The sequence below is a fragment of the Bidens hawaiensis genome, unplaced genomic scaffold (assembly GCF_021521415.1).
Source record: "Bidens hawaiensis isolate Kalapana, Puna unplaced genomic scaffold, B.hawaiensis_p1.1 tig00013567_1, whole genome shotgun sequence".
Taxonomy (NCBI): domain Eukaryota; kingdom Viridiplantae; phylum Streptophyta; class Magnoliopsida; order Asterales; family Asteraceae; genus Bidens; species Bidens hawaiensis.
The window spans coordinates 168,263-184,542 of NW_027492151.1; the positions used below are offsets into that span (position 1 = coordinate 168,263).

Genomic DNA, 16,280 nt, shown 5'->3' on the forward strand with positions numbered 1-16,280 from the left:
ATCAATTCATAGGATTTACAATCCTATTCCTTAGAATTCCTACCAAATATTTGAAACGAACAGGACCTAATTGCCCCATTCCAGCCTCCAGAATGTTTAGTCCTTAAAAAACATCAATGTCTAATATTACCACCTATGATGATTGATGATTCTCTTATAGATTTTATTTACTGATAATTATAATTACTAATGTTTCAAATGACAAGATGTAATTGTAGCAACCGTTCATATAGAAAATTCGTTAAAAAAAGACTTTTAATAAGAATTACAATACATAAACAAAGAAAACAGTAAACCTGTAAATAAGAAAAAAAAACTTTTCAATAAGAATTACAATACATGAATGCAACTTATAAATTTATAAACAGGCTCTAAATTCCAAATCCTTAAATAACACAGTTTTAGACTTAGTGTAGCCTAGAGATGAAAAAAACACCGAACACGGAACTGGGCTTTTTATACCTGGCTTTTACAATCCGAACCCGTACCTGATGCTATCCGTAGGGTACGAATAAGGTATAAATTTGATACGATCCAAACGAGTAGAAAGAGAAGAAGCTAGGGAAGAAGAGGAAATTTTCTATTCAATTGGATAAAACGTGAATTACAAACTGGAACGGAATATAACAACCAAACAAGACAAGTACACAATTGACCCTCTAACTATTGACTAATACCAAACTAGTCCTTATTCTTTTAGTACTCAATTATTACACATCAATACTCCCTCCTTAAGCACGACTTGACCTCAAGGAGTAAATCTGGGAACCTCAACTGCAAGTCATCCATAAATTCCCAAGTAGCATCATCCATATCTTTACCCTGCCATTTAACCAACCCACTTAGAGTAGCCCGATGACCACGCTGCACCATCCTTCGATCAATGATCGCTTCAGGTAACAAATGGAACCGGGAATCAGCAGGAACAGGAACCACAGTAGTGGGAGGCCCAACAGCCGGTTTAAGAAGAGACACGTGGAAAACAGGATGGATCTTCACATCAGATGGCAGATCCAGTTTATAAGCAACCTTCCCAACCTTTTCAAGAATCAAATAGGGCCCAAAGTATTTTGGGAGTGAGCTTGGAATGCTTATGAAAACGACCAGTGCTCTACATATATGGTTGTAACTTCAAATAGGCCCAAGAACCAATCACCAGTTCCCTCTCACTTATATGTTTATCAGCTTGCTGCTTCATGCGGTTTTGAGCTTTTAACAAAGTAGCTCGCAACAGCTTGATAGTCTCTTCACGATCAGTCATAAGCTCATCAATAGATGCCACCAACGAATCTTTTGGAACATAAGGAACATGTAAGGGGGGTGGATACCCATACAAGGCCTGAAATGGTGTCATCTTTAAGGAAGAGTGAAAGGAGGTATTGTACCACCATTCTGCCAATGCCAACCATCTGGCCCAAGTACTTGGCCTATCCATCACCATACACCGAAGATACTCTTCAATACAACGATTAACTATTTCAGTTTGCCCGTCTGTTTGAGGGTGGAATGCAGTAGACAAAGCAACATTAACTCCTTGTAAAGCCATAAATTCCTTCCAGAACCCGCTGACAAAAATAGGATCTCTATCCGAAACTATACTCACTGGACAACCATGTAGTTTGTACACAGTGTCTAAGAAGAGTTGAGCTACATCCTTGGCAGAATAAGGATGACTCAAGGCAGCCAAATGACAATACTTGGTCAACCGATCCACCACTACAAATATAGTATCCTTGCCTTGCGACTTTGGTAAACCACCCACAAAATCCATGGAGATATCAGAGAATACCCACTTAGGAATAGGTAATGGTTGTAACAACCCTGAGTGACCTCCCAAAGCAGATTCATGAAACAACTGAACTATTTCCATCCTTAAAGCTTCCTGATTTCCCACCACCAATTTAGACTTCCTTTTAAGCAAGTGGCCATCCCAAGTGAAATGTTTAACATGTTCACCCCTTGCAAGCTTATCAACAATAGCTTGCATATCAATATCACCCACTAAGCTATCTTCCAACTTTTGTAATAACAAAGGCTCCAAGGTAGAAATAGTGATGTTGAATAGAGTTGACCCTTGCACTCTAGACAAGGCATCAACTACTAAGTTCTCCTTACCCTGTTTGTATAAAATTTCATAGTCGTAACACATTAGTTTGGCCAACCAAATGTGTTGTAAGGGTGTGGTGATCTTCTGATCCATAAGATACTTCAAGCTCTGCTGATCCGTTTTAATAATAAAACGACCTTTAGCAGAAGCATCAATCTAGATAACAAAAGTTTTGTCAAAATTTGGAAGACCAAGTACAGGTGCTGTAGATAGAGCCAACTTCAAACTATCAAATGCTTGTTGTGCTAACTCACTCCACTTGAAAGCATCCTTCTTAAGCAGATCGGTGAGTGGTCTAGCTATGGTTCCAAAGGCTTTTATGAACCTTCTATAATACCCAGCCAGGCCCAGAAAACCCCTGAGTTGTTTCAAATTTAGAGGTGGAGGCCAATTCACAACAGCCTCAGTCTTGTTTGGATCTGTACTTACCCCTGCACTGGAAATTATGTGTCCCAAATATTCAACTGCTTGGCCCCCAAACATACATTTAGAACTCTTAGCAAACAACTGATTGTCTTTTAACAGTTTCAAAACTTTCTCAAGATCCTTCTTATGTTGTTCCACATCATTGCTATAAACAAGGATGTCATCAAAGAACACTAAAACACATTTCCTTAAAAGTGGTTTGAACACATGATTCATCAGGGCTTGGAAGGTGGCAGGGGCGTTCGTAAAACCGAAAGGCATTACTAAAAATTCATAATGGCCCTCATGTGTTCGAAATGCTGTTTTATTAATATCATATTCACACATCCTCACTTGGTGATAACCGGATCTCAAATCCAACTTAGAGAAAATAGAGGAATCACCCAACTCATCTAAAAGCTCCTCTATTAAAGGTATTGGAAACTTATCCTTAACTGTCGCCTCATTCAGTCTCCTATAGTCAACACACATGCGCCATTGACCATCTTCTTTCTTAACAAGGACCACAGGGGGTTGCAAACTCACTACAACTATCCCTAATCACTCCTGCCTCTTTCAATTCCATCGTCATTTTTTCTATTATATCTTTTTGTAATGTGGGGGTAGCGGTAAGGCCTTTGACAAAATAGAATATGATTCCCCTCTTTCAAAGGAATCTCATGATCAAATGACCTAGAAGGTGGCAATGAAACAGGTAATGCAAACACATCTTCATACTTCTTAAGAATATAATCAAACACCTGTAACTGATCTGTTTGAAGTATCTTAGAGTTAGGGACAGAATGTTTATTAGGATCATGAATTAACTGCATACTGAATAATTGTGTTGAGGACAATTGTGCAGGCTTGTGCAACATTTTTCCCATAACTTCAGCAGTACACAGTGAAAATTTATTATTTTCTAATCCCTTAATCTCATAAACTTGCCCATTGATACTAAACTTCATAGTCATTTCATTAAAATTCCACAATATATCATTGAGCAATAGCAACCATTGAATTTCCAGAATCATATCATAGTTTTTCAAGGGAATGAGTAATACCTCAGCTGTATACCACTTACCTTGCATGCTCCATTGAAAATCGGGACATTTCTGGTTGCAACTCAACTGTTTACCATCAGCAATAGTCACATTCATACCCTTAACCTCTTGAATCTGACATTGCAATTTCTTTGCCAAATCAACATCAAGAAAGTTGTGAGTAGAGCCAGAATCAATGAGGATGTATAACTGCCTTGTTCCCATTGATCCTTGCACTCTCATTGTGGCAAATGAAGGAATACCCATAATAGCATTCAAAGATATCAATGGCTCTTGTTTCTCCTTTCCAACATCCTCCTCTTCATAATTACCATCCTCATCCACCTCAACTATAAACAACTGTTTCTTCTTACATCTATGTCCTGGTACAAATTTCTCGGTGCACCAAAAGCATTCACCCTTCTCTCTTTTCTGTTCCAACTCCTTACTAGATAACCTTCTAGTGTTACTATTAGAGCTACTGGAAGCAGGTGTAGCAGAACCTATAGCTTTCAATGGCAAAGGAGCATGTAATAGAGGTAATTTGCTAGAATTCTTAGGTCCCAATGCCTTAGAATCATTCCACTTATTACCACTAGAATAGCTAGGTTTATTTGACCAGCTCTTAAAATCAAAACTGCCAAGCTTATCAAACAGAGCAATCATATTCATGTTTTGAATTCTAGCTAAACCGAATGCTTCGTGTAAGGTCCTAGGCTTAAACATCTTAACCGAACACTTAATCTCTGGTTTTAAGCCTTTAATGAATAGACTAATAGCATATTCTTCTGGAATTGTTACCTTGTTGAGCAATCTATCAAAATTTGTACAGTAATCTTCAAGTTCACCATCCTGGTAAAGTGAAGCTAAATTCTCCATAGCATCCTCAAACATGGCGTTTGAGAACCTACTAGTTACAAATCTGGCATACTCTGGCCATGGGTACTCTGCCACTGTCCGACCGCTCGATCTCAAGTGTAACTGATGCCACTGTAATGCATCTCCATCCAAATGAATTACAGCATACCGGAGTTTTAGATTCTCAGGTGTTTCATCAATTGCGAAGAAGTGTTCACAACGATAGATCCATCCTTCAACATCGGTACCATCGAAACTAGGGAAATCGATCTTACCGAGCCTCATAGATCTGAAATTCGTCCTTTCCGCGTCGAATGATTGATTAACTCTGCTCGATGAGGCGTTGTTCAGAGTAGTCTGTTGCGAAGTCATTGCTATAATCACAGCAGTCAATTCCACTTGCTGCTTCATCATTGCTTCCATCATAGATCTTAGATCTAGAATTGCCTTGTCATGAGCCTTCAGTGTGGAAACAACTTCCTGATTCCGAGTCGACATAATCAACGGAACAAGCTCCGAGAACCGATAGCTCCGATACCACTGATACGATCCAAACGAGTAGAAAGAGAAGAAGCTAGGGAAGAAGAGGAAATTTTCTATTCAATTGGATAAAACGTGAATTACAAACTGGAACGGAATATAACAACCAAACAAGACAAGTACACAATTGACCCTCTAACTATTGACTAATACCAAACTAGTCCTTATTCTTTTAGTACTCAATTATTACACATCAAAATTTTACTACCAAAACCTGTACCGGGAACCAAATCCAATTTTTACCCGGTAATACCCAAAAACCGGAACCGGGGTTTTCAAGTACCCGATACCTGAAATTACCTGAGAAATACCCGGAAACTACCTCAAAAAAGTGCCACCTTTTAAAACCACAATCTATACCTAAAAAATATCAACAAAAAAAACGAAAAATACCCGAATATAAGGTTTTTTTTAATACCCGAAAATAAGGTATTCAAATACCAGGAACCGAATCCAACCAGGTATGGCCAATATCAATACCCTAAATCGGTTTCAAACCCGAAATCAGGTATTAGAAAAACCTGGTGTAGTGTAGCCCATTCGTTTGGGCCGTGTACCCATTAAACACCCACCTACTGGGCCCAATCTGATAAGGCTCCATCAACAATGGCGCGAAATATTCCCGCCAAAACTCCCAGTCGACCCAAACCCTAACTAAAAGGGGGAATCACACTCACTCATACTCATACTCTCACATCACTAACACAGAACAAGAGAAATGGCGGGAGAAGATGCCAGTGGAGCCAACAACAACAACAGCCGTTCGAACCAGTCTCCGTCATCGTCAGACCAAGGCGGAAACATAAACTCCAGCCAGTTCAACGGCAATCCGCCGTCCACACCGGACTCACCTACCTCCGCTGGATTCAACACGGATCAGCTTCCGTTCAACAGCCGCACGTCGGAAAACTACTCCGATTACGACGACGACGAGGCCGCCGTTGATCCGGATATCATTTACGACGAAGCTGAAGACGCTGGAGATGAAGAAGGCGAAGGCGAAGATCTGTTTGATGATAATTATATTAAGTAAGTTGCTGTTGATAGTTTTTATTTTTATTATTATTATTTTAAGTAAGTCGCTGTTAATAGTTTTATTATTATTATTATTATTATTATTATTGTAATAATAAAATTAATTATTATAATAAAATTAAGGAAGTTGCTGTTAATAGTTTTTATTATTATTATTATTATTATTATTATTATTATTATTATTATTGCTGCTAATAGTTTTTATTAATATTATTGTTATTATTTTTATTATTATTATTGTTATTATTATTATGTAGGCATGAAGAGTTATGTATTTTTTTTTTGTTTTTGTGATTTAGTGATTACCGGAGGATGGACGAGAATGATCAGTACGAATCGGCTGGGCTCGACAAGTCACTTGAGGACGATAGAGACATGGATCAAATTATGGCGGACCGGAATGCTGCGGAGATGGAGTTAGATGCTAGAGATGGTGTTGCTTCTCAAAGGTAACTGCCTCATTTGCTTCATGACCAAGGTCAGTTAATTTTTGTATCATCATGTTAACCAGATTGATTTAATTAGGACTGTGCACGGTTTGGTTATTAGCCGAAACCGAAGTCATCCCTTAATCAATTTTATTAAGGTATATATACATGAAATGGAGGTATAAATACATGAAATGGAGGCATGTTATATGAAATACAAGAAATGTAGGTATAACCAACTGTCGGTTGACTTAGTTTTTGATGAAGTGGTTTACGGCTAATTTTAGTTTGGTTTTGTTGGTTTTTGGTTCGGTTATTGCTCACTCCTAGATTTAATGGCTGCATCATTCACTTTAGTATATTAGTTGTAGCTTATTTGATTTTAGATATGGTTGATTGGTTTCAAAGTTTACTATGCCCTTTCATCTAGAAGTGGTAGAAAGAGGAATTAAGTGTGTTATGTGTAGCTTAGTTTGACTAATTGCTGATTTCTATGTAAGTGGAGTTGTATTACTTGTCAAACATGCTTTGAAAGTTTAGTATACTCTTTAGATGCATTTCAGATTATCTAATGCAAATATACAATGTTTTGATTATTGTTTTGTGCTTAGAAACTTTATTTTCATGTTGATTTGTATTCTTTATTACATTTAAAAAGTGGTAAAGCCCCAATGGTTTGTTAGTTTTAAAAAAATATATGATCAAACTGTGTTTTCATATCTGTGGTTACAGATACAGATGATGATAGCCACAGGCCTTCAAAAAGAACCAGAGCTAATTTCAGACCTCCTCCTAGTCCAGCATTTAGCAGTGGAGGTGGAGTTGGTGGCGGTGGAGGTGGTGATGACCCGCCCACAACTGATCAGACAGATGATGATCCATTTGAGGTAAAAGGTCTTACCTATTTCAGATTGTGTGTTTTATTCATCAAGCAGCAGCATTTCATCGTATAATTTGTCATTTGGCTTTATTTTTGTAGGATGATGATGATAATGATGAAGGTGAGTTTGAGATGTACAGTGTTCAGGGAACACTAAGAGAGTGGGTTACTCGAGACGAAGTGCGTCGTTTTATTGCCAAAAAGTTCAAGGAATTCATAGTCAATTTTGAAAACCCAAAGACCCATGATCATGAATATCTCAGACAAATTAATGAGATGGTTTCAGGTAAAGCGTCTCATTTTTGTTATATATTCAAACAAGCTCTCCTTTTGATGATTGTTACATGTAAAAATTTGTCCATTTTTGCAGCTAACAAGTGCAGCCTGGAGATTGATTATAAACAGTTTATCTTCACCCACCCAAATATTGCCATCTGGCTGGCAGATGCACCCCAGTCTGTTCTTGAGGTTATGGAGGAAGTTGCTAATAAAGTTGTGTTTAATATACATTCAAACTACAAAAGAAATCACCAGAAAATTTATGTCAGAGTTACCAACTTACCTGTTTATGACCAAATTCGCAACATAAGGTATCATCTTTTTCTTTATTACCTGGAAGCTGGTATGTTATTAACTAAAATACATGCATTTTGTAAAATGTTTTGCATTTTGTTTCAGGCAAATCCATTTAAACACTATGATTCGCGTAGGAGGTGTTGTGACCCGAAGATCTGGAGTTTTTTCTCAGTTACAGCAAGTGAAATATGACTGTAACAAATGCGGGACCATTTTGGGACCTTTTTTCCAAAACTCGTATTCAGAAGTGAAAGTCGGTTCATGCCTTGAAATTGATCTTATTCCAGCATTGTAACTTATACCCTTCCTGTGACAGACTATATACAGGAATTATCAGAAACTTACCCTTCAAGAAAGCCCTGGCATTGTTCCAGCTGGTAGATTGCCACGATACAAGGAAGTCATACTTTTGAATGATCTGATTGATTGTGCTCGCCCCGGGGAAGAGATAGTAATATTCTTTTCATTCGTTTCACTCATATCAGTAAACATATTAACATTTTATGTTCTTATTATTTCCAGGAAGTTACAGGAATCTACACAAACAACTTTGATTTATCACTGAATACCAAAAACGGGTTCCCTGTTTTTGCCACAGTTATTGAAGCAAACCATGTTACAAAGAAACACGACCTGTTTTCAGCCTATAAACTTACTCAAGAAGACAAAGAAGAAATTGAGAAGTTGTCTAAAGATCCACGTATTGGAGAACGGGTATGTTTTTAACTTTCTGTAAGCCTGTTTAAAAAAATTGTTAGAACATACATTCATGTCTGTTGGATAGCATCTCATTCAGTATGGATTATGTGTGAAAATGATCAGATTATCAAGTCAATTGCTCCATCAATCTATGGCCATGAAGATATAAAGACTGCAATAGCTCTTGCAATGTTTGGAGGTCAAGAGAAAAATGTTGAAGGGAAACATAGGCTGCGTGGAGACATTAATGTGCTGCTGTTAGGTGATCCTGGAACTGCAAAATCTCAGTTTCTTAAGTAAGTTTTTGTTATAATTTTTTTTCAATAGTCGAATTGTATAAAGGCCAATTTTAGTTTTAGTTTTCTTACGATTTCTGTTTTGAAGATATGTTGAAAAGACCGGCCAAAGGGCAGTTTACACAACTGGAAAAGGAGCTTCTGCTGTTGGTCTTACAGCAGCAGTGCACAAGGATCCAGTCACACGGGAGTGGACCCTTGAAGGTGGGGCTCTTGTTTTAGCTGACAAAGGGATATGTCTGATAGATGAGTTTGACAAAATGAATGATCAAGACAGGTAATTAAGTCTATCTGCTTGTTTACGTGATATGGATTTATTTTTAATGAAATATATATTATATCTAATTTGGTCTTTTGATCTTCATCAGGGTAAGTATCCATGAGGCTATGGAACAACAAAGTATAAGCATATCTAAAGCTGGAATTGTAACTTCTCTTCAAGCTCGATGCTCTGTTATTGCTGCAGCTAATCCAATTGGAGGAAGGTGAGTTCTAAACTAATATTAGTGAAATTGCATAATTATTCGAATATCTTATTTTGCTTTTTTACATTCATTGTTGTGAATGAATTCTAATACTTGGTAAATGTTTTTTTTTTAATTTTTTTTGCAGATATGATTCCTCTAAAAACTTCTCACAAAATGTTGAATTAACAGATCCAGTTGTTTCCAGATTCGATGTTCTCTGTGTTGTGAAGGTTATATCTAATTATCTATATCACTCAAGCTTCTTTTTTTATGTTTTTGTGTATTGCTGTAGACTGTAGTTAACATGGAAGAAAAACTGTTTAATGCAGGATGTGGTGGACCCTGTAATTGATGAGATGCTTGCAAAGTTTGTGGTTGATAGTCATTCCAAATCCATCCCAAAAGGTGCTAACTTGGATGACACGTCAATTAATAATTCTCAGGAAGATAATCTGGACACAGCCGCGTTAGCAGATCCTGAGGTATCTTAATCATTTTGTTAATACTCTTTGGTTGACTTTTGGATCCGGATGACAATTGATAGAATTTTATTTCCCTATCAGATACTTTCTCAAGACATGTTAAAGAAGTACCTTACGTACGCCAAGTTAAATGTATTCCCAAGGTTGAATGATGCTGATCTGGACAAACTCACTACAGTTTATGCTGAATTAAGAAGAGAATCATCGGTGAGTTTTGTAATAAAAACATTTTAGGTCAAGATAAAAGGTTGTACGCTTGTACTGTTTATTAACCAAGTGACGTGTGCAGCATGGACAAGGAGTTCTAATAGCTATAAGGCACATAAAATCAATGATCCGAATGTCGGAAGCTCATGCTCGAATGCATCTCAGGCAACATGTCACTCGAGAAGATGTTAACATGGCCATTCGTGTTATGCTCGAGTCGTTTATTTCAACTCAAAAATTTGGAGTGCAGAAGGCCCTTAAAAAGGTAATACGGAGCGTGGGTTTTTTTATATGCATTGGTTATGTAATCAAAGTTTTAAAATTTAAATTTTTAACGGTGCAGAGCTTTAAGTCATATATAATACACAAGAAGGATTACAATGAACTTGTGATGCATGTTCTGAATCAACTGAAGAAAGAAGCACTACGTTTTGAACAGATACTTCCAGGGTCTAGACAAGAGATTACACATGTTGATGTGAAAGTGGACGATTTGCAAAACAAGGTACTTGTAGTTTTTTTTGTATTAAATTATTTTTGAATATATAGTGAGGCTGTAGAATGCGTGACTGATTATGCGTGTGTTTGCAGTTGTTGGAATATGAAATTACTGATCTTAAACCATTCTTTACAAGCACGGAATTCATGGGCGGTAACTTAGAGTTGGATGAAGAAAGAGGTGTGATAAGGTGTCATCTTGTAAGATGATGAACCAAGTGATGTTTGTTTGGGACTTGGTGTTAATTTGACAATTGGAATTTGGAAGAAGCAATTTTACATTGTTGAAAACTGATGGTCTTTATGACAATTGTATCTTTTGTGATGCAGTAACTGTTTACATCACATGTCACATTTGTTGGTTTAGAAATAGATGTTTTTGATTTAATATTACATAGGGAAGCCACATCAGCATAAGATAACGTCTTAAAACCTCCGGTACGTATAGTCTTAGCAATATTACATATTTTTTAATTTCAAACTATATAAAATAAACTCTATTTTTCTTTCAAAGTAAATAAAATTGATAACCTACAACCCTTAAAATGTAAAAACTAACAAAATTTAAATTTACCGTTGGTGATCAGTTACTCAAAAAAACATGTTTACTTTGATTAAATGTTCCAGTATATATTTTATTGTGTTGTTTTATTATTTACATTATTATGTTTATTGAATAATAAATATTAAGTAAATAAGAAAATGGAGTAATAAATAAATTAGTTAAAATCATTACACTTGATTAAGGGAGGCTTTACTAAATTCATTTTTATTTATGTAACGCTAATATGACATTCTAACTATAAAATTAGTTAAAATCACTATACATAGTCTTATGCTTTACAGATGAATGCTTGGCTTAGATTATGCCTTAGAAATTAATAACTATATGTTTAGTACTTAAGTGTGATAAAGCTACAAGTAATTTTTTTTTCTTTTTAATTATTTGAAAATTTTCTTTTTTTTTCCTACAAGCAAAGAAAACATTAGAGCAATGCAAAAAGAGCAAATGAGAATAGATAATATTGTTTGTCTTACTTCGTCATGATGTATTTATACCGATACTCTATAAAGATAGGGTTTAGATGTCATTGTCATGAAAGTGGTGAGCGTAGAAAATAATTTTTTTGACACGTTGCCACATAGGCATAATCATAAATCGATCCCCATGCTATTAAGGCTTGTTGGGAATTGATATACCGTGGATGTTGGTTAATGATTCAAATCAAATCTTCTTATTTATTAAAATCATTTATAAATAAATACAAACAATTATCTTTACACATCCCTAAATTACCTTTTTTTTGTATAAAAGATATATTAAATGTAAAACATTTGATTAACTTAAAAGTTAAAAGCGCTGAGTTTCTTAAATTAGTCATTTAACAAGTGAGAGAGCGAACCTTGGAGCAACTGGTAAAGTTGTTGCTTGGGTTTAAACCATGGAAACAACCTCTTACATAAAAAAATAGTGTTGGGTAAGATTGCATACGGTATATCATGAAGCGATCCGACCTCTCCCGGAAACCTACGCAAACACGTGAGCCTAGTGCACCGAGTAGCTTTTAACATGTGCCAACTAAATAAAATAGAATAGATAATAGAGGTGCACAAAATACCCCGTTCCGTACCCGACCCGGAACCGGTTCCTACTCGTACCCTACACGCTGGTAGGACCTGGTATAGGATTTCTCCCCGAAGCCGTACCCGGAACCAAAACCGACCTGGACCCGGTGGAACCGAACTGGAAATACCCAGTCAAAACCCGTCAAATATCCGACTATACCCAAAACCGATTCCTGAAAATACCCGGTTTGTGCACCTCTAAATTAGATAGTGCAAGAACAATTGGGCCGTTTGTGCATCATTTAAGCCCACACAATGACACAACTACTGGGCTTTCAATTCAACCAGTTTCTACTTTCTTCCTTCATCTTCAATTCATCTACCAGCACAGTTGACTAGACTCCATTTCGTTGACCACACATGGCCAGTAGCCTGAACCTACTATTAACCGCCGCGGCGGTTGTCTTACTCGGTGTGGTTGCAGCGTTGAAGTTCAACGGTTCACCATCTGTAAACAAAGAATTAATCATCGAGTTCTTCAAGCACGTGTCCGATCGATTAGGTAATTGGGCGATTCCGGTGTACGTGGCGATCCACACCGTCTCAATTGCTCTGTGCCTTCCGTACGCAGTGTTCTTCGAAGCCGGTGCTTCGTTGTTATTCGGATTCATTCCGGCTTTGATTTCTGTCTTCTCGGCTAAAGTTCTCGGTGCTTCTCTCTCGTTTTGGATCGGAAGGTATATATTATTATTGTTATTGTTTATTCATGTAGTTATTAACAATTAAGTGTTTCTGTTAGTTAGTTTGTTGAATTAGTTGCAAATAAGTGTTTGATTTCAGTTCATTTTGCATAAAATTGGAGTTTCAGTTTGTATCCCTAAATCTATGCAGTCGATGTCATCGGTCCTTCGGTAAAATATCGGTAGGATATCAGTACTGATAATATTGACGGTATTGACCGAATATCACTGATATCATTGTTTTATGTCTTAATTATCAATTTTTAGTGTTCAATGTTAGTGTTTTAAGTCTTAAACAATCCTACTTGCCGCGATTGTTAGTGTTTTGCAAGTTGCAAAAGGTTAATTTCTTAGTGGTAGGAGATTGTGCTGAGTTGTTAGTGTTAAATTGCTATATATACGAATTTTATATGATATTAAAATTACCGGTATCGGAAATTTTTCTGCATTAACTGCTTAATCCTAAATTTTAGGTCATAATTATTAACAAAGCATGAATACTTAAATAGAAAGTTACTACTGAAATTTAAAACACAGATTATTGCTGTTTAAACCTTTGAATATTGAAATTTCAAAATGTTTCCAAAGTGTGGATGCATCTAAGATTTTTTTAGTAAGTATCAATGATTGTGGATTGTTGTGGATGAATTTTATACTGTTTTGTTTCTATTAGGGGCGAGCATATATCCGTTTGGTTCGGTTATTCCACTACACTGAAGCCGAAAATCAAAAATTAGGTTTTCGCAAAATCATTCACTGAAGCATATAACCGAAACCATTTCAGTTAGTTTGTCATTTTCGGCTCGGTTAATAACCAGGACCAATCTTGGGCTAAAATTTTTTGCTTAGACATGAAATGGAGTTAGTACACTAAAAAACCAATAACCGATCTTCGGTTAATTGGTTTTTCGGTTAGTTGGTTTTCCGTTAATTCGGTTCGGTTTTGGTTAACGGTTCATTTATTGCTCACCCCTAGCTTCTAGAATAGGTGCATGATAGAAAAAAAAGGAGCTAAATTTCTCTTGTAGTGTTCGTGTATAGATTTTGGAATTTTAACGAATATTTAATAATTAATAAATCTTTGATGCTTTTAAATATTGAAGTAAAGCTTCATGCTTATGAAGCAATAGTATACGCATGTATGCGAATGCGATATGCGTGAGATATCTTATAAGGGCAATCTAATATTTTTACAGGCTTCACTTAGATATAATTACCTTTACTAGGTGACTTGATCTTGGATAATTTGTGACTTGATCTTTGTTTTGTTTACTTTAAAATATTGCAGCCATATATGTGTTTTTTTTCTCATGTACATGAGCTTACATAGGGCTTATTTATCATTTTAATGTAACTGTAAACGTTTCTAACAAGAATAGAGCTGCTCGGATGCAAGAATCATAGCAACATTTATGCTTTGTGACAATAATGTTACTTTGTTTCTTAAAAATATTTTCTTTCTTTTTCTGTAATGATATTAATGATGTTGAGGTATCTTTCAGGCTTGTTTTCAGAAGCTCTAGTTCTGCGACACGGTGGGCACATGACAACAAATATTTTAATGTACTTTCCAAGGGAGTTGAACGTGACGGTTGGAAATTTGTTCTCCTGGCCCGTTTCTCACCCATACCATCATACATCATTAATTATGCATTGGCTGCTACAGATGTCCGGTTTTTAAAGGATTTTATGGCTCCAACTGTCATCGGCGGCTTGCCTATGATCTTACAAAACACGTCCATTGGTAGTCTTGCTGGTGCCGCTGTGGTTACCTCCACTGGGTCCGAGTCAAACAAGTCAAAGATCTGGTCTTATGTATTTCCCATATTGGGCATTTCATCTAGCATTCTTATTTCTTTGAGAATCAAAAAGTACTCATCCAGCATCTCAATTGATGATAAACCTGTTGACAGGACAAGATGACATGGTTAAGTAAATTATTGTTGTACTTGGATGTTCTTCAATCCTTAAAAACAGTTCAAAGTGGTAGTTGTATTTGTAACTTCTAAACTTTATGACTGCTGCCTTGTTGGCAGAGTGACATTATATGCATCTAAGCCAATGTTGTAAAAATAGATTTAAAAGTTATGAAAGTTATGTCGCCGAGACGGGTTTCTTTAACTCCGTTTAATTACTAAGAATCGATCAAAGGTGGTCAACCTCAGCTAGAATCGCATATGGGCGATGAATTCGGGCCGATTTTGACATAAAAGAAATAAAACGTAATTCGTATTTCTATAATATTAAAGTACAAATATCATTTTTTTAATTAATGATTTGCAATTTTTTAGAATAAGTTATTATTTAAATATGTATTTCTCTTCTTTATATTGATATTCACATATTTTTTTATAAATATTAATAAATTTATGATCTTTCACATATATGTAATATCCAATTTTTGTTTTTATACATATCATGTCCGAATACTCTCTGTGTACACCCAACTCTTCAGTCGACCGTATAGGATCCGTCTAGCGATTTTTGCAACCTTGATCTAAATATATTGAAAAGTCAACTAATGCAAGTAGAATAGGAAGGTGATTTATACACCAATATTTAATGCGAAAGGAGGGAAAAAAACATCTTTCACAAGTTAAAAAAACATCGTTTTCTCTCTACATACATAATTTTCTATCTACATACATAATTATAAATCCTTATGACATCATTTATCATTTTCTTTTCCATGTACTATTTAATGTTTAAATTCTTTATATTTAACATCAAGTCATCAAGTTAAATGCTCGGCCTTATAAACATCTTTAAAAAGTCAACTAATCTAAGTAAAATAGAACAAGTTGTTTTTAATTGTGGGAACCATCTTAAATATATATAAACGAAACCTTTAAAAGCTCTCTGGTTATCTCCCGCCTCCTCACAAGCCATCAGATTTTTCATTTGTAAATGGAGGTCTCTTATCGTTTGACCCGAATTCATATGTATGGGTCTCACCGAACCCAGATATTCATTAAACGGGTTATAATATCCCATTAAATTAAAAGTTAATCTCACCAAAGATTTGATATGCAAATCCCATAAAATAGGGTTTGGATATACTAAAAATTAATATCAGATTAAAAAAAGATATTATTTATAATTAAGAAATAATTTTATAGCAAAAAAAATACGCGGGTTATGGGTCTCACCAAACCCGAATAACTTTTAAACGGGTTATAATATCTCATTTATTTTTTAAACTTTTTTATCATGAAACCCTAATTTAATTTTCCAATATGGATTTAGTTACATTAACGATTATTTTTTCTTTTAAGCTTAACTTAAATGAAAAGTTTCACAAAATAATATCCAAATTACAGCAAATGAACATAAACGAACAATATAAAATTAAGTAGATAATTAACTCAATGTTTCATTCAAAAATGAACATAACCCAACATAAATAAATCAAAATAGGTTCAAGTATAATATTAACTTCTTATAATAAATAAA

At 35.6% G+C, this 16,280-nt stretch overlaps 1 protein-coding gene and 1 pseudogene across 2 annotated transcripts; both read left to right on the top strand.

Annotated features, from left to right (window-relative positions):
* Positions 1 to 5,610: 5,610 nt before the first annotated feature.
* LOC143544470 (DNA replication licensing factor MCM2-like) lies at positions 5,611 to 10,851 on the top strand (annotated as a pseudogene). The gene is made up of 15 exons (XR_013137257.1): positions 5,611 to 5,982; positions 6,288 to 6,466; positions 7,149 to 7,303; positions 7,396 to 7,582; positions 7,667 to 7,886; positions 7,975 to 8,323; positions 8,395 to 8,586; positions 8,695 to 8,867; positions 8,956 to 9,144; positions 9,236 to 9,352; positions 9,480 to 9,564; positions 9,664 to 9,816; positions 9,898 to 10,023; positions 10,106 to 10,528; positions 10,615 to 10,851. The product of XR_013137257.1 is annotated as a DNA replication licensing factor MCM2-like (transcript).
* A 1,656-nt stretch (positions 10,852 to 12,507) lies between these two features.
* On the top strand, positions 12,508 to 14,870 carry LOC143544436 (uncharacterized). The gene is made up of 2 exons (XM_077036548.1): positions 12,508 to 12,824; positions 14,330 to 14,870. Exons 1-2 carry the CDS (start codon positions 12,508 to 12,510, stop codon positions 14,748 to 14,750), a joined length of 738 nt encoding a protein of 245 aa, XP_076892663.1. The 3' UTR covers positions 14,751 to 14,870.
* The last annotated feature ends 1,410 nt before the right edge of the window (positions 14,871 to 16,280 follow it).

Bases quoted from the DNA above. Each gene is read 5' to 3' on its own strand.
- LOC143544436 (XM_077036548.1), top strand. From the start codon at position 12,508: ATGGCCAGTAGCCTGAACCTACTATTAACCGCCGCGGCGGTTGTCTTA. The intron at 12,825-14,329 runs GTATATATTATT...GGTATCTTTCAG, and splicing joins CTCTCGTTTTGGATCGGAAG to GCTTGTTTTCAGAAGCTCTA.